This window comes from Phascolarctos cinereus, unplaced genomic scaffold (genome assembly GCF_003287225.1).
Source record: "Phascolarctos cinereus isolate Bilbo 61053 unplaced genomic scaffold, phaCin_HiC Scaffold_4;HRSCAF=312, whole genome shotgun sequence".
NCBI classification, from domain to species: domain Eukaryota; kingdom Metazoa; phylum Chordata; class Mammalia; order Diprotodontia; family Phascolarctidae; genus Phascolarctos; species Phascolarctos cinereus.
In genome coordinates this window covers 694,697,912-694,721,619 of record NW_027555847.1, presented here as the reverse complement: position 1 = coordinate 694,721,619, position 23,708 = coordinate 694,697,912, and the positions used below count along the sequence as shown (strand labels likewise).

Here is a 23,708-nt window from a genome sequence, read left to right as displayed (position 1 = left end):
TGGCTGTACAGCGTATGTCAGAGTGCCCTAGAGGTGTCAGGTGTCACACTGCTACTGAGCTCCCCCTCAGGATTCTGTCCGGAAGGGGAGAAAAGAATCTACCTAAGAGCTGTTTCCCTGCTGCTGTGGCAGACACACCCTTCGTCTCCCACATCCTCAAAAAGCCCTCGCTGCGTCCGGCCATCTCTTCTAACTACCGGACTGTATCTCTCCTCCCCTTCTTGGCTAAAGTCCTCAAGAGAGAGCTGTCTACACCCGCAAGCTCCGCTTCCCTTTCCTCTCACTCTGCACTCTGGCTTCAGACCTCATCATTCAACTGAAACTGCTCCTCCTTCCCAGAGCGACCACTGATCTCTAAATTGCCAAATCCAAGGGCCTTTTCTCAATGCCGATATTCCTTGATCTCCCTGCAGCCTTGACACCGTCGATCCATTGCCACCTTCTTCCAGGCCCCTCTCTCTTCTCTGGACTTCTGTGACACCACTCTCTTCCTTTGCTCTTCTCCTCCACGCTGGTGACTCCTCCTCAGTCTTCAACCACACCCCACCCACTGACCATGGGCGTCTTTCGAGGCTCTGTCCTACAGCATCTTCTCTTTGCCCTCTAGACCAGTTCCCTGGGTGAGCTCATCAGCTCCCAGGGCTTCACTTATCAACTCTATGCAGATGATTCCCAAATCTCCAAACCCAGCCCTGGTCTCTCCCCCGAGTTTCAGGCCCACATCACCAACCATCTCTGTCTTGGTCTTCTTGGAATGGACGTCCTGTAGGTATCGAAAACACAACGTGTACAAAACAGAACTCGCCATCTTTTCCCCCACCCCGCCAACACCAAAGTCAAGATCATTATCCTTCCAAACACCCAGGCCGGAAACCTTCGGCATCATGCTCCATCTTCACTTGCACTCACTCCAACATCTAATAATCCTGTTGTTCCAAGCATCTTTCACACTCAGACAACTAACACCCTCAGGCGATGTTCCATCGCCGTTCTTCTAGACACACACAACGCCTGGCCGGTGGGTTTCCCTGTGTCCATTCAGCTGCCAGAGTGAGACTCCCAAAGCACAGGGCTGACCACATCAGCCCCCACTCAACAAAGCCCTGAGGTTCCCTCTTACTCCCAGGGTTAAATGCCAAGACCTCCATTTGGCCTGTCAGGCCTTCCGTGGCTGGCTGGTTCATCCCTTCCTGTCTTCTTTCACCTCACTCCCCTCCAAAGCTTTATGTGGGAGCCCTGTGTTCCAACTGCCTGGGCTACACACGGCACTCCATCTCCCATCTCCGAGGAGGTTGAGAAGCAGACAGCCTTTCTCTTGGCCACGCCCCATGCCTTCCTCAGCAAGACAGCCTCTTGTCACCCCGGGTTTCTTTCAGGACTCAGCTCAAACACCACCTTATGCTGTAGGCCCTTCTGCCCACCCAAAAGGCCCCGGCCAGCTGAGAGTGCCTTCTCTGGGATGACTTTCTATCCACCCTGAATGGATCCTTTGTGAACCTAATTATTTACATGTTGTTTCTCCCAACAGAATGGGAGCTCCTGGAGGCTAGGCATCATTATGCCAACATCTCTGGGTCTCTAGCACTTAGCACAGAACATAGCACATGGCAAGCACTCAATACATATGTGTTTGCTGACTAACAGAATCAAGAAGGCCAACCTGAAAACACACCTACGAGATGGAACATGGCTTTCCATGCACTTCCACTGATGCATAAGCCCAGGACACAGGAAATCCACTCATAGATAACTGAGAGGTGACTGCATGTGTAATCTCCAGTAATGAAAACACTTGCAGGCAGGTGAACCGGACGACCAAACCAGGTGAGAAAGAAAAGCCAAGGGCCCGGAGGAGGGGAACAAGGAGATGCAGGAAGCAGTCTGGCAGGAGCCACAGGATTAATGAGGGATCCGCAGCCATTCAGCCTCGGTCCCTGGTGCCTCGGCCTTGTTACCTCAGGGTCTCATTATGCGGATGTGCCTCTAAGGTGTGTGTGGGGCTGGGAGGCAGGGATGGCACCAGAGCAGGCATTCTATTTAGGGAGAGAATGGGGACCTGCTGGTGAATGATTCACAAACACAGGAACCCATCCAAATGAAGAGCCTAAAGGGAGCAGGAGAGTGGCGGTGTGATGGACAGGAGCCAGAGCTGTGGGTTTGAGCCAGCTGCACCGTCAGCCACCAGTGTGACTTTGAGCGAGTCCCTGACCTTCCCCCCATCATCTGCAGAAAGGGGGGGGGGAGCCTAGATGGCTTCTCGGGTCCTTTCCTGCTTCCTGTCTAGGACATGATGAACTCAGGGGTTCTACGGGAAACAGAGATCTCAGCAGCCATGTTCTAAATGCCACCTCCACCTATCACTGTGCAAGATGTCACAGGGATGTGGCCAGGGAAGGGGTCCCAGGGTACTGATCACTTTAAAAACAGGCATATATGACAGGAAACAAAAGCCCAAAATGACCATCAAAGGTCACGCTTCCAATACTCCGACTCCTGGGACTGGCTGTCCAAAGTCAAAGGGATCTGCAAACATTTCTGCCTGGGTGCCCCGAGGTGCACGATCCCTGGGGACACAAGGTGCAGCCCCTCAAAAACAAACAGACCATAAGACCTCTTGATGAATGACAGCTGAAGCCAAGAGTGGCCAGCCCCAGCAAATAGAAGCCCAGGGGAGGTAACGTGGGCTCCACAGTAAAGAGCCGTCTAACAGTGAGGCAGGTGTAAGCTGCCCCCAGCAGGGACTGATTTTGTTTCCATGCACAATAAGTGCTTAATAAATCCCTGCCACCCGACTGCTCCCAGATCACAGATTTAGAGCCGGACGGGGTATTAGAGACAACAACCCAGAGGAAGGGGCTGAAGCCCCTTGGCAGGCAACCTGCTGAAGGCTATGGAGCCCTTCTTAGAGTCATGGTTTTAAATGCATAAGATAAAATACAGGATTACAAAGGAAACCGATTCTAGTGAAATAAAGACGCGTTTTTTAATCAGACAAATTAAAGGAACCTGAAATCCACACAAAGACTGAGGGGTATGTGAACCCCAAGCTAAGAATCTTGGATCTAGAGCAACTCATCGTTATGTACCCGAGGACATAAAGGGCCTTGTCTAAAGAGCACAAGCCACAGGTGGAGAGCCGGAAGCTGCCCACTCCAGCTTTGTCATCACACACAGAGGCCATGGAGGCCACGGAAGCCAAGACCTGCCCATGGCCGTGCAGGCAGCACCGAGGTCATCACCAAGGAACAAAGCACCTGAACAGACTGATCTGGGCAGCAAGCCATCCGGCCCAGAGCAGCCCTCCCTCCCCCGGCCTGGCCACAGTGAAGCAGAGGCTGAATGAGCGCTCTGGGAGACACTGCAGACACAAGTCACAACTGGAGTCCTCGACTGCGCCAACTGGCCACAAGCTCCCAAAACTTCCTCACTGCAGTAGTGGTTCTCCACCTGTGATCCCTTCTGTACCATTTGGACCCTTCAGACAAGGAGGCCTCAGGGTAGCGGGCCGTGGACAGTGAGTCCTTAATGGGCTCTCCCGAGACCTCCCTGCTGCCTCTGCAGGGTGAGGTCCTGCCTGGGCTGGGGAATCACCTCTCATTAACCTTTCACACAGGCGTGTGCGTGTGCATGTGTGCAGTCTCAAAACTCCATGCAATCAGCTGAAACAAGCAGGACCCTGCTTAGAGACCACCTCAAGCTGTGGCTAGCACCCTTCCCACCCCACCCCAGATTCCTCCTGTGATGTCAGGAGTGTAGGTAACTCCTGGTGAGAAACCGCTTCCTACCAATGCCTAGCACCCCTTCTCTTGGATCAAGTCTGAAGAGAGCTTCCTTGGGGCACTGAGAGCGTAAGTAACTTATTTAGTGTCTCGGCCAGTCTGTGTCTTGAACCCTGGTGTTCCTGGTTCCCATTCTGACTCTCTCCACTGGGCCATTCTGTCTGTCTAGATCAAAGAGAGACAAAGTGATTGGGGCGGGGAGGGAGAGACAGTGACTGGCGCCTGGGGGACTCAAGTCTTCCTGACTCAGAAGCCGGCTTCCTAGCCACTATTATTTCTTGCACATAGTAGGCACTTGATAAATGTTGGATGAAGGAAGGAAGCTTCAGTGGCTCAGAGACAGGCAGAAATTGCCCCCATGTAGCCAGAGGCAGAAACAAGGCCACTGCCTTCCCTGCGTTCTCTATGTGGCCAAGGGGGCCACTGTCAGGGGAGAGAGCAAAGGCGAGGCCAGGGATGGGGACAGCACCAAGTCACTCGCCCTCTGTGCAGCTCAGCTTCCACGTCTTTGCAGAGACCACATTACCCAATGGTCCAGCAGGACCAGAACCCTGGTCTCTTGCCTCCTACCTAGGATTCCTTCCACTGGGCCACAACTGTGTCTCTCTAGGAGCATCAAGCATGAGGAAGAGGCCTGGGCCGAGGGGAAGGAGGCAGAGAGGACCAGAAATCCCCTCTCATGACCCTGACGCTGGGGGAGTAGGGGCTGGGGAACACATCCTGCCATGGCTACATCAAAGTTTTAACAGCAATTATTATCAGTCCCTTATATTTCCCTCTATATCCCACCCCCTGGCCAGGCCGTCCCTGCAGCAGCTCAGCGAACAGAGACACCGATCTAGACTCAAGTCCCAAGTTCAAATCCTATCTCAGTCACCCATTAGCCATGTCACCCTGGGCAAGCCATCACCTGCTCCTGTCTCAGGCTCAGTTTCCTGATCTGTAAAATAGGGACAAGGGAAACCACCTCCCAGAGGGGAACAAATGAACACACATGTACAGCACTGTGCAAATTTTAAGTCAATATACAAATTCTGGCTCCAATTATTATTTATTATTGTTATAACAAAGAATAAAAAAAGAGAAAAAAACCAGTTCAGCAAAAGTGACCAACTTATCAAGTCTGGCATTCTGCTCAGTGTTCCAGAGATAAATTGTTATTACTGCTTCCAGAAAAAACAGGACTACCTCTTCCTGCTCTTAAAAGGGGATGCTTGAGAGAATCCAAATCTAAAAAGACATCACCACTCTGTAACACTAGTTGTTAAGATCCCCTCCCACCATGATTTCCAGCAAGATAGCGAACGATAGGCCACCTGCATCGCTGAAATATCAGTGGCAAGGGAGCCTCCAAACCTCACTGCTCTTCCCATCCTCACTATGCTCCCATGGCCAATGCCTCTCACCCCCAGCTAGTACCATTTATAAAGGTCAAGCTCAACCCTGGAAAAGAGTTGAGACTGGGTGTGAAGTAGTAAATATCCCATCAGACACAGCGGATGACTTGGTTGGATTTGCTGACCTTTTTTTTCCCTCTCTTAAAACAAACAAAACCCCTTTATTACAAGGGATGTTTTTACTGCATAGGGGAAGGAAATGAAAGTGATATAAAGCCATCCATACAGAAGACTCACCCAGTTCTGCGCTCTGCTGAGGTGTAGCTGCCTCCTCATTATTAGCCTCATTGGCCATCGAGCGGGTGATGCGGCCCTTGCGTCTGCCCTGGCTGTTGGCAGTTTTTCGACCTTTGGAAATGACTGCTTCCTTTTCATCATTGTCCTCTCCAGAGGTGTCATCTGTCTTCTCCCTAATGAGCAGTCAGGAAGAGAAAGGAGGCTTTATGTCAGTCATGAAAAATACACAAGGGTCATGCAGGTCTCCAAAAAAAAAACAAACCAGACTATAGACAATAATTATAACAACAACAATAATAAATAATAATAGCACTTTAAAGTTTGCAAAATACCTCACAGCTATTCTCATTCTATCGTGACAACAGCCCTGGGGGGCAGGTGCTATTATTATCCTCGTTTTATAAATGAGGAAACTGAGGCTGTGAGACGTTAAGCAGCTTACCCAGGTCCATCCACCAACAAACTAGAAAATTGGAAGCTACTAAGTGTCTAGGCTGGATTTGAACCCAGGTCTTCCTGACTCCAGGTCCAGTGCCCTCCCTATCCACTGTGCTATCTGGTGACCTTTGGACAGGTAAGAATTTCAGTATTCTAAGGACCCATGTGCCAATGTGGTACTGAAGGGACGCGCAGCTCATCTATAGAGAGTGTGCTGGATGCTGACACAAGGCACTTGGGGACCAGCTCTCAGGCCCATCCTTACAAGCTGTGGGACCTTAGGCAAGGCACTTCACATCTTTGGGACTCCGTTTCCTCAGCTGTAAAATGAGGGGTCTGGACTAGATGTTCCCTGAGGTCCCTCCTAGCTCTACATTTAGGATTCTGTGCATTCACTTCAGCAGATACTTTTTCACTGATGAACCCCAACAGGTTCCTTTGCCCACACCCCTCCAGCTCCCACACCTTACATTCAAAAGCCAACCAACACTTGGTAAGCACCTCCCATCCGCCAGGCGCTGTGCTGGGAGCTGGGGATATAGACACAGAAGCAGTCCCTGTCCTCAGGAAACTTACTCTCTGCCCAGCTCACAGCTCCAAGGCTGCCTTATCTTTGGGAAATTAGATTGATCAGGAAAGCACCTCAGAGGTCCTTCTTCACACCCAACAGAACATTCGGGTGGGGGAGGGCGGGGCTGGGACCCGAGTGTCAGGGGAGAGGACCTCCTGGAGGGTTGTCTGCAGGGCTCTTTGATGAGAGCCACATAAGCTGAGTGCCAGGCTGGAGCCCAAGAACTCTCTCTGCTCCGCCCCCCTGCTTTACAGAGGACGAGATGAGGCTCATCTACAGAGTTGGCAGAAGAGCGGGAACAAGAGCCCCGGTGGCGGCAGAATACTAGCCTAGTACACGGATTTGAATCCTGCCTGCGATGCCAGGGCAGTCGCTCTGTGGGCCTGAGCTTCTTCATGGAATCTACCGGCCCTTCTAACTCTAAATCTACGACCCTCTGGGGTCGCAGACCGCTTCTGAGGGCCCCTCCGACTCCCACATCTGTGACCCAATGAATTTCGAGGGGCCTTGGCAAACAAAGGGGCTGGTGCCAATGCCCTCTGAAACCCCACTGTCTCCAGAGCTTGACTCCAAGCCTGGGGCTCTTTCCACCACCACCCCCACAAACCTGAAGCCCAGCTGTGTGAGGGGGTGAGGACATGCAAAACCGTGCCGGGGACAGTGTGGGGGAGCTGCTTTCCCAGAGGCCCAGGTTCTAAGGGTGCATAACCTCCTTCCAGGGACGAGCGCTTCTGCAAACCTGCCACAAGAGGGTTTAATGCAGGGCCACTGAGATTTATCACAGGCTCCTCCTCATTCATCTTCCTGAAAGGCCTGTGCTGGGAACTGTCTGGGAAGACGGTCTATAATGAAGCCAGATGTTCTTTTAAGCTGCGCTGCCGGGCCCCATTACAGGGACCAAACGGTCTCCGCCTGCCAACCTTTCCCAGCAATGAATCTCGCCCGGCTCCATTCTGCTGAGATTGTGTCAGGCACCGAGGCCGTCGCTGCCCCCCGAACCCGGCCAGGCCTCAATCTGGAAGAGCTCAGGCTGACATCGATAATTCTGGAGGTGAGGGCTCCGCCTGGGTCGCACACCTATTTCATTCTGTTCTGACTCGTTTTAATCTCCTCCTCACACCCACCCCAATCTCAGAAGACATGGCCATTGGGGGTGGGGGGTGGAGGGGGAGAAGAAAGAGTTCCAAAGCCACTGCCTGGATTTATTAGTCTAAGAGGAGAGCAGGAATGAGCAATTCACTCAGAGGTCTCTGGGGGATTTAGAAAGAGAGGGCAGGGTTGGGGGGGAAGGGAGCTGGAGGAAGGCTCAGGGCTCAGATCAAGAGACGAAGAGAGAATGGGTGGAAGAAGGGGGGGAGAGAGAGACACTGAGAAAGAGGGAGGGGGAGAGAGACAGAAGGGCAGAGGCAGAGTCAGAGACAGAGACGCTGAGGACGAGAGGAAAAGAATGCAAGGAAGAGGAGGAGGAAGGGAAGAGACGGAGAAAGTCATTAAGAAGGTGAGGGAGAAGGGGAAGACTGAGAAGAAGAGGAGGAGGGAGGAAGACAGAGACAAGAGAGAGAGGAAAAGAAGGGCAGGGAGGGAGAAAGAGAAGGGAGGGGAGGGAGAAACAGAGACAGAGAGACAGAAGAAGGGAGAAGGAGAGGCAGAGACAGAAAGGAAGGCCACCAGGCCTCTCCTCCTGTCCTGACAGCTGTTCCTGGGGCTGTCTGTGGGTGGGATGAGCATGAAAAGCCCACTCAGCATAACCTGTCCCAAGGGGCACGCCCCAGCAGGCCCTGGCCCAGACGCTGTTTGGCGGCCAGCCTGAACGCCAGCCCTTGGCCCTCCCGGGTCCCTGCTGGCCTTGGCCCCCTCGACTCCAGCCCCGAACCCTGGGGAGGCCTGCTCACTTAGTCAGCTCTTCTTTGTCATTCTCAGCCTCTGGTTTGTCCTCTTCCTTATCTGCCTCCTTCTCCTTCTCCTTCTCCTCCTTCTCCTCCTGGTTGCCCCGGGGCATCTGCTGCTGCTGCTGCTGCTGCTGCTGCTGCTGTTGCTGCTGCTGCTGCTGCTGCTGCTGCTGCTGCTGCTGCTGCTGCTGCGAGGGAGGGGAAGGAAAAAGGAGACCAGTGAGCAGGTGAACCTTCACCCTGGGGGGCCAGACTCAACAGGAGGAGCAGGGGGTGCCCAAGACGAGGAGGAGGCCGGGGACAGGCCAACTCTGCTCAGGGAGGGCCATGAGGCAGGAACTTGGGTCACAGACCAAAACAGGCCCTGAGCTGGGGGCGTGCCAGGCCACAGAAGGGCTGTCCCAGGGCAGTGCCTTCTGGGTACCAGGCCCAGTGGGTGGAGATCTGGCCTTGGAGTCAGGGAGACCCTCGTGGACACAGGCTGGCTGCAAGCGGCCAAGCAGGGGCTGATCCACATTGGACGAAGGGAGTTTCTCTAGTGGGAGCCCGCTGTGTGCCAGGCAGAGGATCAGTATGGCGGACTGGATAGAGAGATCTGGCCTTGGAGCTGGGAAGACCAGATTCATAGTCTGCCTTCATGACAACATGCAAGACGTTACAAAAGGTCACAGCATAAGTCAGCCAGGAGGAGGAGGGAATAAATGTCTAGTGATGTAATCAGGACTCATCTCAGCTAGGCCAGGCCTGTTGGTCTCAGTTTCCTCAACTGTAAAATAGAGATCAAACTAGCTCCAAATTTCCAGGGTTGTTGTGAGGATCAAATGCCGTAATGGTAGTAAAAGCTCTTAGCACTGTTTACAGTAAACAGTCAGCACTTAAGGAATGCTTGCTCCCTTCTCTTCGCCCCTCCATGAGTTCAAGCCCATTCAGGGCTGGCCAGCTGCACTTTCCTTCCAACCACCCCCTCCCCCACCTCAAAGACAGAGAAACAGAAAACACTACACAGGGCAAGGAGCCCAGCACACAGTAGGCATTTAATAAATGCTTGCTGACTCTTGACCGACCCATCCTGGCTTTTCAGCCAGGACACAGGAATACACCTGATCAGAAAACACAATCACAGCATTCTAAGGGTTGGGTCATTTGGGTCCACCATGCCAACAAGGAATCTCTTCTATTCCACACCCAACAAGTGGTCACCTTTGCTCTGTCTGCTGCCATCTAAACTGTGGGTCACCTGTATTTCCCCAATTATTCCCTAGCAAACAGTCAAATCTAAAGCCCCTGTACTAGGGATAAAGAGGGGAATCCAGCCAACACAGAAGTAACTGATACCCCTGAGGGGCTCACACTCCAAGTGGGGAAACCAAATTCACAGAGAGAGAGAGAGAGAGAGAGAGAGAGAGAGAGAGAGAGAGAGAGAGAGAGAGAGAGAGAGAGAGAGAGAGAGACAGAGAGAGAGAGAGAGAGAGAGAGAGAGAGAGAGAGAGAGAGAGAGAGAGACAGGCAGAGGAGAGAGAGAGGAGAGAGAGAGAGAAGAGAGAAATGCTCAGTAGGAGAGACACTAAGCTGTAAGACACAGATGGATGGCACTCAGAAGGGATGTAGCCTCTCTCACACACCATCAGGAGACACCACATTTCCTTGAGACTTGAGTTCAAGAGCTCCCATATGCTCTTCCTGGTAACAGAAGCCAAAGCTGAAAGGCAGAGGTAGGGGTCAATGTACGTAAATCAATCAAGGCAGCAAGCATTTACTGACCACCTACTGTGTGTCAAGAACTGTGCTAGGCGCAGGGGACACAAAGATGAGTGAGATCCTCGCTTCCATTCACGAGGGGAGGAGACGACGCATTCGGGGATAAATCAAAGCGGGCCATGTACCAAGAATGCTCAGGGATGGGCAGTAACAACTTGGGGAGTGTGGAAGCCTTGGGCTGGATGGCCACATGTCAGGCGGGTCATGGAGGTCATGTACCAAAGCCCCCGAAGCTCTAAGAGTCCTCTTCCGCAGCTCTTCCATTCCCTCAATGGCCTGTCTCTTTCAAGGATCGATGGTATCACTTCTCCATCCTGGACATTCCTTCCCCAGACCAACACCAGGACCGACCCCCCCCCCCACCTCTCTTCCTCCAAGCTGCGGCTCAAACACTCACTCATCCATTATCTTCGGCATGAAACCCTTCCTGGTCCCCCCTCCCCATCCCAAACCACTCTGAATTTCCTTTAGGCCGATCCTTGACCCCTGGTGTCTCGCCCTTCTTGTGACCCCTGGAAGGCCCGATGTCTAGGTCACCAGAAGGAGAGTCCATGAAGTCCTCGACTCTTACTGACCATGGCTGGCCCTCGCAGGCGTGTTCCAGGCAGGGTCTTTATCCCCCTAGCGCCGGCCCCAGAACATTAGTGGGGGGGGAGGAAGGTCCGGGCTCCAGGAAGATGGGCTCAAATGCCACTCCCTGCCAGGGCTTATCTGTGGGCCCTTTTCTCTTCACTTCTTCTGTGACACGACAAGACTGAACTACCAGATCAATGAACCTGTATATTGATTTTCTAAACTCTTACGTAGGTACAGGTCAACTCCCCTGAGCAAAAGAAGGCTCTCTAAGGACAAACTGTCCCATTCTTTTCCTGTCTTTCCCACCACAGTGAGGCAGCACACAGCAGGTGCTTAAAAAATGCACAGAATTAAATTACTGAAGGGACCCTCTCTCTCTCATTCAGTAGATGCCATCTGAGAGTTGTTCTAGGCTGCAACATTTGTTTTTTCTGCAGCCAAGCTGGCGCAGAGCCACCCTGAGCTTAACAAGGCCAACTCTTGGATGACGGACTTATCGCCAGGCCCCTCCCGGGTGCCTTTCCAGCCTGGTGAGGCCTGCCAGGAGCTGAGCTCTGCTGGCACTGCCTTGGAGAAGCCAAGGTCATCTATATGCTCAGATGAGCAGCCCCAGAGGGGTCCCTAAAGTTGACTTAGTGATCCAGTCTCCTGAGCACACCCCAGAAAGAGACCTATGTCACAAAAAAATGAAGTAGCCCTACAGGTAAGAAAGTTCACCCACTTGCTAAACGTAGGGGGCTTAGGGCAGCTAGGTGGCACAGTGCAAAGAGCACTGGCCCTGGATTCAGGAGGACCCAAGTTCAAATCCAGCCTCAGACACATAACACTTACTAGCTGTGTGACCCTGGGCAAGTCACTTAACCCCACTGCCTAAAACAAACAAACAAAAAAAACCCCCAGAAATGTAGGGGGCTTCATTCACATCTCCTGGATGATATCGGTATCCTGGAGATGCCCAGCTCTGCAGACAGAGGACGTAGGTTCAGATTCTGCCTCCGACACTTATCCCACATGTGACCTTGGGCAAGTCATTCTATCTTTCTGGGCCTCTTTCCTCATCTATAAAAGGGCACTCTGGGACAAGGCGACTGGTAGGGTCCCTCACGGCTCCACATCTACGATTCCATGATGCCTCGCTCCCCAGCCTTTCTGAACAGCACCATCAGGTCCACCAGCGGTCTACGTCCTCTGCACCCTGATTCCTCATCCAGACGGAGCCCCAGGACGAGCTACGGGGGACCAGCACAGAACTCCCTCTGTACCCACTGCCTGATTTCCTTTAAGCTCCGGCTGCCTTCTTCCTTGGAAGACACGGTGATGGCCTGGCCATGGGAAGGTACTTCCCAGGCTAGACAGCCACAGTGGCCCATCCTTCCATCCATCCATGCCAAGAGAAACAAAGACAAACTGGCAGAGGCCTTTTAATGGGTGGGCACCAGAGGCAGTTATTTTAAGGAAAAACAAATTGCGTAGATGAGGAAATGCTGGTCAGCGAGTAACTCCCCTCTTTTGCTCCCGCTCTCAAATCCACCGGGAATAAGCCTATCAAATGTTAAAAAAACAAAAACTGCACTGCTGCGTACCTGCCGCTCCCCTCCCTGTCCACATCTCTACTTCCTTCCTCTTCCTTCGACTGAATTCATTATTTAGGACTTGGCTGAGCACATGGTCAATCTGCATGCAATTCATATGAAAGAGGGGGAGGGGGAGGCAGGGCCTGCTCAAAAAGCATTGATCCTATGATTAATAGCAGGAGCCTCTGCTGGCAGCTAGGCTTGGGCCTCTGCTTTCTTCTTCCAGAGCTGGCCTTTCCAGGAAGCTTTCAGAGGGAAGAGAAGTCAGGCCTCAAATGGAGGTGGGGGGGCTTTGCCCCTCTGGCCAGAGCTGGGCTTCTCCTGCCCCAAAGCTGGCTCCAGGCTGCAATATTCTGTATTCTGCCCCTGGTTACCTTAACATGTCTTTCCTAAAGGAACTCCTTCCATGTCTCTGGCCCAAGTCAGAGACCTGGGTTCAAATCCCACCCATGACTCTTAGGAACTGTGCGACGAAGGGCAGCTCACCGTCCTGGCCTTGTTTCCTTGGACACTGATGGAGGGTGGGGCTTTCTGGCCTGAGCCCCCCCTCCCAGTTCCCCATCTAGGATGCTAGAAGTCGCCCATCCCCCCCATCTTTAAAATAAAGGGGTTGTACCGGATGCCCTGTAAGCATGAGCCTGGGGGGGCCTGGGAGAAAACGCCAAAATAAAATCAAAGCAGCAAAAACCACTACAGCAAGATGAGGAATCATTCCAGGATCGTTCCTACCTAAACTTCTTTAAAGAACTCCGGATGGGACGAGTTACCCAAGCAGTCACATGAGCCGGAGACAAGCCCATCCCAGCAAAGATGACAGTCGCCTTCACACCCACCAGCTCTCTGCTCCCCCCAACAAGCCTGAGAAGTGGGGCTGGCAAGAGACTGGCGGGGATAACTGTGAGGCAGGTGACTGCGCCCCAGAAGGCAGGGCCATGACTGAACGTGCACATGTTTTGTCCCTAAAACTGTCAAGGTGGTATAACCCTAGCTGACGTGGACAGGGCGCTGTGGGGGTGAGGGAAAGACAATAAGGCAATAAGAGTTTGTATGGCCCCTACTACGGACCAGGGACTGTCCTAAGCACTTTGTCCATGTCCCACTAGACCCTCATAACCACCTTGGGTCGCAGATGCTGTTGTTATCCCCATTTTACAAATGAGGAAACCCAGGCAGACGTTAAACGACTTGCCGAGGGTCACGCAGGAAGTGTCTGAGGCTTCTTTTGAACTCAGGTCTTTCTGACTCCAGGCCCAGCCACCTTGTTCACTTTCTGAGCTTTATTATCCCCATTTTACAGATTAGGAAACTGAGGCTGAGCAAGGACACATGACTTGTGCAGGGCTACAGAGCTGACGAGAATCGGGGCAGAAGTAGAACCCGGGTCTCGCTGGTGCTCTATTCACTCTGTCTGTCACGCGGCCTCTCTGTCTCACGGGAGACAAGCTTCCACTGACCCCAAAGCCTGCCTCCCTCTCCCCTCCTCCCCCCACCCCCCAGGTGCCAAGGCAGAGATTCTGTTCACCGCTGTAATAGATTTTCCTTCTGACCAGGTGCACATCACCTCGCAGAGCCCAGGACGTGCAGCCCGCAGCCTCCTGGGCCGAGGACACGCAATCAAGTGTGAGGAGAGAGAAGGCAGAAGCTGAAGGTCACCTTCCACACGCAGCCTTTCCTGAGGTCCTGCCTGTGCCCTCCCCTGCCCAGCTGCCACGGCCTCCCCCTCCCCGTGGATGGAGTTTACGTGTCATGGTATACAGGCACAATCAGCTCCCATGGGCAGACCCCACTGCCTCCTTCTTCCCCCTCGAGATCCCAGTGTCCACCACAGAGCCGGTGCCTAATGCTATGGACGGGTAGATAATGTGAGGAAGAGCAGGCGGGTTCCCCTCCCCACCAGAAAGTGCCTCACAACCACCCACGGCGGTACAGCGTGCTCTCCTACGTCTCCTCTTCACATCGTACACATCGGAAGGAAACCTCTAGCTCCCAGATATTAAAGGGCCAGCCTGGGGCCCCACAGCTGGGCCTCCCCCGGACCCAGGTCCCACGGCCCACCAGGCCACCCACCAAGAGCTGAGGAGGAGTCTGGAGGACTTGAAAAGGTCTTTGGGAAGGAGGCCGGCCCTACCGATCTGGGGAAAGGTTCCTGATGCGTGATTCGCCCAGGAGGCAGAAAGGCCATGTCCCCATCTGGGCTGGCTCCTGCTCCCCTGGCCCCTTCACTGGCAGGCTGGGTCCCCTCACAACACATCCCCTGGACAGCCTCTGTCACCCTGGAGGTCACCATCACAAGAGACTTTTCTAGAGTGGCTCACTGCAGCCCAGGGTCACCTCCGGACAGCCTCACGACACATCCCCTGGACAGCCTCTGTCACCCCGGAGGTCACCATCACAAGAGACTTTTCTAGAGTGGCTCACTGCAGCCCAGGGTCACCTCCGGACAGCCTCACAACACATCCCCTGGACAGCCTCTGTCACCCCGGCGGTCACCATCACAAGAGACTTTTCTAGAGTGGCTCACTGCAGCCCAGGGTCACCTCCGGACAGCCTCACGACACATCCCCTGGACAGCCTCTGTCACCCTGGCGGTCACTATCACATGAGACTTTTCTAGAGTGGCTCACAGCAGCCCAGGGTCATCTCCGGACAGCCTCACGACACATCCCCTGGACAGCCTCTGTCACCCCGGCGGTCACCATCACAAGAGACTTTTCTAGAGTGGCTCACTGCAGCCCAGGAAGAAAGCACTATAAGCATCATGCATTATGCACCCCAACTGAGAGATGATGAAGGAGGGTCTCTGAGAGGTCAGTGACTTCCCATGAGCCGCACAGCAAGGATGTGTCTGAAGACAGGCCGGGACCCAGACCTTCCTCACTCCAGGTCAACAAGACACTATGTTGGCTCTCATGGATCTTCCTCGTTCCTGCCCCCTGACCTTTCCAGCCTCCTTCAGGTCACACTGAAATCTTTTCTTCTACGAGAACTCCCTCCCCTTAATGTCCGCGTCTTTCCTCCGCTGGTCACCCCCAAAGGATCCTATCTACATATGCACACTGCCTCCTGCATTAGACAGGGAGCCCCGGGGGGTGGGGGGTGGGGGTGGAAGGTGCGCGCAAGGGCAGCCTTTGCCTTTCTCTGTATCCCCAGCACACCACATGGGGCTGGCACCCAGGAGGCACCTAATACACTGGCGAGGACTTGGCTTCCTCACAGCAGTTCATCTACTACTACCACCACCACCACTATCAATCCGATGATGATTATTCCCACTCTTCAGATGAGGAAACAGAAGTCAAGGGGCTTGCGACAACGATATAATATAATATACACGTAAAGCACTTTGCATACCTAAAAGGACTTTAGAAATATTAGCTGCTGTTACTACTGCTAGTACTACTGATACTATGACCACTGATGGTGGTGGCGGCAGTGGTAGTGACGATAGTAGCGGTAGCGCCAGTGACTGTGATAGTAGCAATAATGGGAATGGTTGTGGTGGTCGTAGTGAGAGTAGTATTAGCAGTAGTAGTGGCGGCGGTGGTGGCAGTAGTGGTTTTGGTGATGGTGGTAGTGGTAGTAGCAGTGGTGGTACTAGTGGTGGTAGTAGTAGTGGCAGTCAGTGGTGGTTTTATTACTCGGGGTCTCACACACACACAGCTGGCGACATATCAGAGCTGTCATTTAACCCCAGGTGTCAGAGCTCCAAATTTAGTTCTTTCCACTGTATCACATAATCTCACCCTACAAAAGGTTTTCTGAAATCAGGATGAGGTAGATACAACCCTGTCTAGCTGGCATAGTGCTGGGTTTGAGGGAGAGGCCCTGGGTTAGAATCTAACCTTTGCTACTACATGTATGACCCTGGGCAGCTTACTTGGTCTCTCTGGGACTCAGTTTCCTGATCTGTAAAACAAAGGAGATTCCACTGTCTGACCTCTAAGGTCCCTTCCAGCCCTAAATCTATCATTTTTCTAGAATCCGCTCCTGAAGAAGTCAGATACTGTGGCCAGGAAGACCAGGGTGCAAATCCCATCTCAAACACTGCCAGCTCCGTGACCTTTGAGAAGTCATTTCAGCTGTTTCTTTTTCTGTAAAACGATGAGGCTAGAATCCACACAGGCTCCGAGGGCTCTTCCAGATCTAAATCTAGGACGACATAAGAAACAGATGCAAGAAAAGGCCAGGACCCAGTCTCCGGGGGTGTCCAAATGTCAGGCAGAGGCAGACATGACACAGCACTGAGTCCCTCCAGCGTGAGCCCTGCTGACCCTTGGCCTCCCATGGAGCAGAGACGTGGGCTCCCTGCAGCCTGCCAGGGGCTTTCCGGTCACCAGGTGCTACCGCCTGTCAGGGCTGCGCTCAGAATAACCCTGGCCTTTGGGGCGCCAGGGAGAACCCTGCCCCGGGGTCACTTAGGGCTTTCCAGGTTCTATGTGTGGCTAAGCAGGTGTGGCGGCACCCACGTGGATGCTCCTTCCGTGGTCCCCTCCTGGAATGTCATTCCACCCAGCCTCGATCAAAGAATTTTTCCAGGTTCACTGTTATCATCCGTGAGCCAGTTCCACTGGCCAGGGGCCACCACGACCTGTACATTCTTGTCCCACTCATCCACAGGCCCTCGTGGGAGCCCTGGCCACACACCACGTGCCATCCTACCGCCACAGAGCCGACCTTCTAGCCACTCAGCCCTACAGGACAACCTTCTCTCCCCACTGATTAATCAACATTTATTATGCACCTACGGTGTGCCAGGCAAGTACTGGGTTTACAAAGAAAGCCAAAAGACGGTCCCTGGGAACCCTAGGAATGCCTGGGGCTCGCACACAGAATCATGCGAAGCTCAGAGGCCACCTGTGCCCAGCCCGGGCCTGGACAAGGCTCCCCTTCACAAGGACGCCTCTGACCAGTCGTCATCTGGCCCCCCGCCTATGGGTGTGCAATGAGGAAAACGATACGTGATATGTGACACATGAGCCGCGAAGGGCTGGAAAGCGCTCCACATGCTCAGTCCACACAACCCTGGGAGGCGGGTGGTGGTGGTGTTAATTATTCCAATTTTACAGATGAAGAAACTGAGGCTCAGAATCGTAAGTCAGGATGGCCAGTCAGGTCTTTTCAAGTCTGAATCCAGAACTCTACCCACTGCGCCACCTAGCTGCCACGTGGAAGAACACACGAGCTGTGGTCCTAGGCTGGTCCAATTTAGTGTCTATCTCCTTCCCCCGGCTCCGTCTCTCTTCCTCTGTCTCCCCACCTGTCCCCGCCTCCTTGCAGCTCCTACCCTCTGCCTCCATCCTCTCAAGGGTCCCTCTTGCACGGCTTTTTTCCTTCCCTTTCCCTCCATCTCAGGGGCCCTCAATCTCCCCTGCCCCAGGGTCCGTATCTCTAGTTTCTTTAACTAACCGTTATATGAAGAGACCCAGAGGCCTCTCATCTTCCAGAGAGACGAAGTAACTTGCCAGTGGTCACACAGGTAAGAACTACAGAGTCAGGATCTGAACTCCAGTCCTCGGACTCCAGTACCCAAAAGTCCTTTCCACTACGGTGGAAATGTCCCCATTGTACAGATGAGGAAGTTGAGACCCAAGGACATGAAGGAAAATGCCAATGGTCATGCAGCTGGTAAACAGGAGGGGTGGCATCTGAACCCGAGTTTCTGACTCCTAAGTATTCTTCTACTGCATACCAAGTATGTCAGTGACCACATCTCATTTAATCCTTCATAAGACAGAACTATGATTTTCACATCTTAAATTGCTACATAGACATGACTCCTCATTATTCTTGTTCCAGATGGGTAAACGGAGGCTCAGAGAAGTCAGGACTATCCCAGGCCACACTAGGAAGTGATGGCAGTGGCCTGCATCACCCAATTCTAAGCCCACAAGGTCCTCTTTTGACCCTTGCAGCCTACTTCTTTTTATGCCTTCTTAAAAGGGGAGATGGTGGGAGGAGGTGGGGGGGGAGGGTCCCTTTTAAAAACCCATTTGAACTGCCAGGCGTGAGGACAAATTCCTTGCACCCGGGGAGACTGAAGCTGGCAGATTGCTTGAGCTCAGGAGCTCTGAGCTGCAGTAGGAGCCAGAGCCAATCCTAATATCTGCATTAAGCTTGGCATTGATACAGTGAGTCCAGGAAATGGAACCACGAGGTTATCGACGGAGGAAGCAAACAAGCATTGATGAATGTGCCAGGTGCCACGCTATGGGATAAGGGGAGAACTGGCCCAGAGAAGAGAAGGACCAGGGTGAATGTCCAGCCTGACTGAGAGGAGGAGACCCAGGCTTTACTAAAAATAACTAACTAAATAAAATAAAACAAAGGCCATTTGAATATCCTGGAAATTATTTTATAGCTGTCCAATGAAACGGTGAAGTATTCTTACTGCTATCACCCAAATGTCAAGCAGAGCAACTTTACATAGCAATTAAGGTTTCCTGGGGGGCCTTTATTTCCAATGCTGAATTGTTTCAACTGGAGATATGAATTAGAGGGGAAAGGGAAGAAGTGTTAGATTTGGCCCCGAGTTTTAATAAATGATTTTCACTGGAGAACTACATTGTCAACCAACGTTTATGAGAGCACCCACAGCCAGCTAGGCACCTCTGCCAAGGTGAATGGGATGATTCTGAATGCTAAAAGGAAATTACAGAGAGAAAACAGAGGAGCTCAAATTTCCTGGCAAAGTGACTGTTGATTTCTCTCTGTGTGGCTTTTCTCAATGACACCCAAACCAAGTAAACTTCCCATCCCCAAAATCTTCCTAAATTTGAAGGCAGCAAGAAAGAGCCCCCGGTAGGGAGGTATTTAATCACGATGTGCTGCAGCAGCACATTAAAGGTCATATCTGTATGGCTGTAGAAACTGTATTTTTTTGGTACAGGCCACTGCAGACAGGGGGCTTTTGTATAATTGATGGATGCGCTTAGGGCCACTACAAAGCATAATTTTATTCTTTTACGTTATTACAGCTTTATAATTGATGCCACTTTGCATCTGGGACATAGTGTTGGTCATACCAATAATTTATTTAATACAGAGTCCTTGGTCAGGAATGTAACCCTGGATAACATTGTTATTCTGGAAAAATCTGATGAATTTTCCAAATGAATCTGCTGTTTCTAGGGATTTATTGCAGGGAAAAAAGAAGGGACTGCATGTCCTGTCTCATGCCAGTCACTGATTATTTCATGGAGAGGCAGTGCAGAGGCTTAGAATTAGCAGAGACCTAAATTGGAATCCTGCCTCTGACCCTTGCAGTGTGACCATACACAGATCGCCTAACCTCTCCAGATCTCGGGGCCACTGCAAAGGTCCAGTGACATCATGCAATGTGTGTGTATAATATATACATATATATATATACATATATATATATATATATGTATGTATAGACACAGAGACACACACACAGAGATACGTTATATATATATATGTATGTATGTATGTATATGCTATTATCACGATCATCCTCATTATTATTAATCACTGTTACAGTTCCCCAGCTAGAATGTAAAGCGACTGAGGCAGAAGGACCAAATTTCTTATTTCCCCTCTCCTCCACAGTGCCGAGCACACAGTCGTCACACAGCAAAGACACGAAACGCTGCCTCCTCCTCTCCTCCATCCCCTTCTGGATTGTAAGCTCCTTGGAGGCAAGGTCTTTTTTAAGGAGAGAAGGGAGGAGAGTTTATATCTTCAGTGCCTGGACCATAGTTGGCCCTTAATGCTTGAGCTGAATTGAACAAATATTATTGGTGATCTACCACATCCCCGGTGCTATGAGTAAAACAGACCCTGCTTCCCAGATCTTACAGTCTGATTAGTGGATGACAAAGGCCAAGTGAATGACCCAGACCGTCCATCCTTCAGGAGGCCAGGAGAAGGGAAGGATCTGGCTGGGTTGGGGAAGACGTGGAGTGGGGGGAATGTATGCGGAGGGGATGGACAGCTGGGCTGGAATGAGAGAAGACTTCTACGTCCTGGGTGTGTGGAGCCTGCCCTGGCCCACCCAGCCACCAGGGTCTTCCCTAGTCACCCTGTATCAGCTTTGTACAGACCACGAGATGCCCTTTGGCAGTCTAATAAAGCCTATGGACGCCTTCTCTACATCATGTTCTAAATGCAGAAAATAAAATATATAAGATTACAAACAAAACCAACTATACTGAAATATAATTATCAAAATATTTTTAAGAACAAGTTCACAGATGCCAGATTCAGAATCAGTAGTATATGCCATTGTTTCTGTTAGAATATAAGCTTCCTGGGGGCAGGATAACTTGCAGAAGCAAGTCTAGGAGCCGAGGAACCTGCTGGCCAGAATACAGAGCAAAGATTTTTTAGAAAAGTCAAACTTTTCACCATGTGTCTGTGGACATAGGAGTGCAGGCCACCTGGCACCTGGCATCTTTTTCCAGAGTGTTTTGATTCATGAAAATGAACTGACCAGCACATGGCCAGCAGGTGAGCACCGATTCCCTTGTCTTGTTGCAGATGCGAGGAGAAAACAGGAACGTGGGGTTAAGGTTTGGGGTCTCCAGGGCGAATACTTATGGGCAAAAGGGTAAGTGGTGAAAAAAAACCATTTGAAATATCAATTGAAACCTTTTTAAGATGGGGGGGGGAGACTGTTTGTCTTACTTTGAAATGCTTTTCCCAAAATCACTTTGGTCTTTTGTGAGAGCCAGTTTTCTGACAGATGGAAAGAAGGTCATTGGTAAAAGATGGACTTATATATATATAAATGAGCGTCAGGATCAGAGGCTCCAGCCTCAGGAGGCAGAGGAAATCCAGACATCAGTGACAGTTTTTGTCATCATTACAAACTTCTCTTTTTCACAAAACAAAGCGAACTAATTCTCAAGGTTCACCTTCTCTTCAAGGCCAGTATAGGAATGGAGATGTCCCTCATTACTATCAGGCCACCCCCAAGCAGGTGCCACACAAGAGCGAGTAGGGGTCTGTCTGAAATCCAACAGACGTCCTTGCAGAAAGCCAGGGTGCCTGGGACTGGAGCACCTAAAAGCCCCCAAACCCTTGCAGTCAGAGGACAAAGGAAGAGGGAAGGATGAGGAGGAGGAAAGGACAAGGTCTTCCTCAAGGCCTGTGGCCTGGCACCCCCCACCCAAGGACTCACCTGGAATGAGCTAACTGCAGAGGTCCAACCCCTGCAGGGAGATGGAACCATCTCCCAAGCCGGTCGTCCGGCCCACATTAACAGCTGCTCCCTATGGTAAATATTTTCCAATTGCTCCCAAACTCTGGGCCTCTTAGCTCACAGGGGAGATTACTCCAGCATCTGACTGGTCTGCTGGCCGGGAGGCCTCCCTGCCTCACATTCCCCATCTCAGTCCATCTCTTTGATGTGGTTTGGCTCATCTGGTTTTAGGGGGCAGCCCAGCCCCACACTTGTCCTATCCCTGAATGGGCTTGTTTTCTTCTCTTGGAGAAGCAGGGGCCACATTTTTCTTCTTGCAGACAGGTCACCCACCAGAGGTGACCTTTTCCTCTCTTCCCCACGTACACCCCAATCTGCATAGGGCATTCATTGATGCCCCTATGGCCCAAAGTGGGGCAGGTCAGAGCAAGAAATCCCCCTAGAGAAGAAATGGACACCAGGCCTTGAAGTCCAGGGGGAGGGCTGTACCCACCCTTCCTCTCCTTACCCCTGCACCTTCACTTCAACTGAAGCCTAGGAGGGCAATTATGAACATCTGCTCACCTCTGCCTTCATTCTAAACAGAATGATAATTAACCTGACTAAGCCCTTCTTTATCCTGCAGACAACCAGCCAGCTTCTCCAGGGGGACTGTGCAACCCAGGAAAATCAAAACAAACCCCAGACACAAACCCCAACTACCCTCCCACCCCTTCGCCCCCTTCCCACCCCAGCAGAGAGGGGTCTGTGATGATCTCAGACCCAGGCCAATAATGCATTACTCTCCCCGGTTAGCTTGCCTTGGAGGAAAGAGTGTGGCGCGTGCGCGCGCGCGCGCGCGCGCACACACACACACACACACACACACACACACACACAGACACGTGTTCCCAAGAAAGATTAAACACAGCCTTAAAGCAATCTGGCAGGGCTTGCCTGCCAACTTTCTCAGACTGCACTGGGACTGAGCTGTCAAATGATTTCATCCACCAAGGGGTGGGGGGTGGGGGACCTCAACAACACAGGACACCAGCAAACGTTCCCTCCTTAACAAGTGCTTGACTTTCTCTTCCCCCCTGTGCAGAACACTAGCCGCTGGGTCATCCCAGTCCCCGCCCCCGAGCTGCCCTGACTCACATGCTGGGTGCCACTCAACAGTCATGGTGACCCCAGAAACAATGGCATTCATCTGAGGAAGGGGAGAGGGACTGAGAAACAGGGGAAAGACAGATGGAGACAGACAGAGACGGGCGTGGAGAGGAGATGGAAAAGACAGTGAAGAGGGGAGAGAGAGAGAAGCAGAAAGAGACTAAGGAGGTGCATGGAGAGACAAATCTAGAGAAGAGAGGGAAGAAAGGAGAGAGAGAGGAGGCACCTTCGAAAAGCCAGGACAGGGACAGATGGAGGGAGAAAAGAGACCAGAGAGAGGGGGAGAGAAAAACAAAGTGGAGGAGAGAAAAGAGGGTGAAGTGAACCGAGGCTGAGACAGAGATGGGGGACGAGGGAGGGAGCGAGGGATGGAGAGGGAGAGAGAGGATGGGGGGGGAGAGACACAGAGAGAGAGAGAGGGAGTGAGGGAGGGGGAAGAGAGGGAGAGGGGGAGAGAGACAGAGAGAGAAACCAAGAACCCAAGTGGGTGAGGAAGCCCAGCCCCTCCCGTAGCTGTTTACTTCCTCTTTTGAAAGGTCCAGTGGGAGTTGGTGGGTGGGAGGTGGGGGGGTGGGGGAGGTTATTCCTATCTTTGTTTCCTGCCCTCTGGAGACCAGTCATCATCATCACCATCATCCAGAACGGCAGCAGGGGGACCCCGGAACACGGCAGGGCTCCCCCCACGGGCCACCCCAGCAGTACCGCCACCTCAGCGCCCCCAAGAGGCAGCGTCTGGTCTCGGCCTCATTCTCCAGGAGGAGGGGGCCGCAGGCTCTCCTGAGCCTGGTCCCAAACCGCATCTCCCATATCCCCCTCCTCCCGGGGATGACGGCCCCAGTATTCTCAGAACTGAACGTCCAGGGAAGGAAGGCTAGGGGGGTGGGGGTGGACAGAGACAGGGGAAGCACTTACTCTTAGCAAGAGGCCCCCCTCCGCCTCACGGGTGCCGCCACTGCCACTGCGCCCCATCGGGCGGGCTCCTCCTCATCCTCCTCCTGGAAGGCCCTCCACCCCAGCTCCGTCTGCCTTACATTCTCGGGCTCCTGGCGCTTCCTGGCGATTTGCATAGTGAAGCCGTAAACTGACCACAACATTCCTGCTACGATTTTGCAATGTACTGGAATAACGCAGTCGCTCACAGTCTATGAATCATGAGCTATAAAACCATCGCCCTCGT

General features: G+C 52.3%; 1 protein-coding gene across 1 annotated transcript in view; it reads right to left on the bottom strand.

Annotated features, from left to right (window-relative positions):
• Positions 1–23,708, bottom strand: part of NCOR2 (nuclear receptor corepressor 2) — a 361,555-nt gene that overhangs the window by 111,204 nt on the left and 226,643 nt on the right. Inside the window, 2 exon segments of the mRNA XM_078154258.1 lie at positions 5,414–5,586; positions 8,315–8,499. Coding sequence (XP_078010384.1) covers positions 5,414–5,586; positions 8,315–8,499 — 358 coding nt within the window.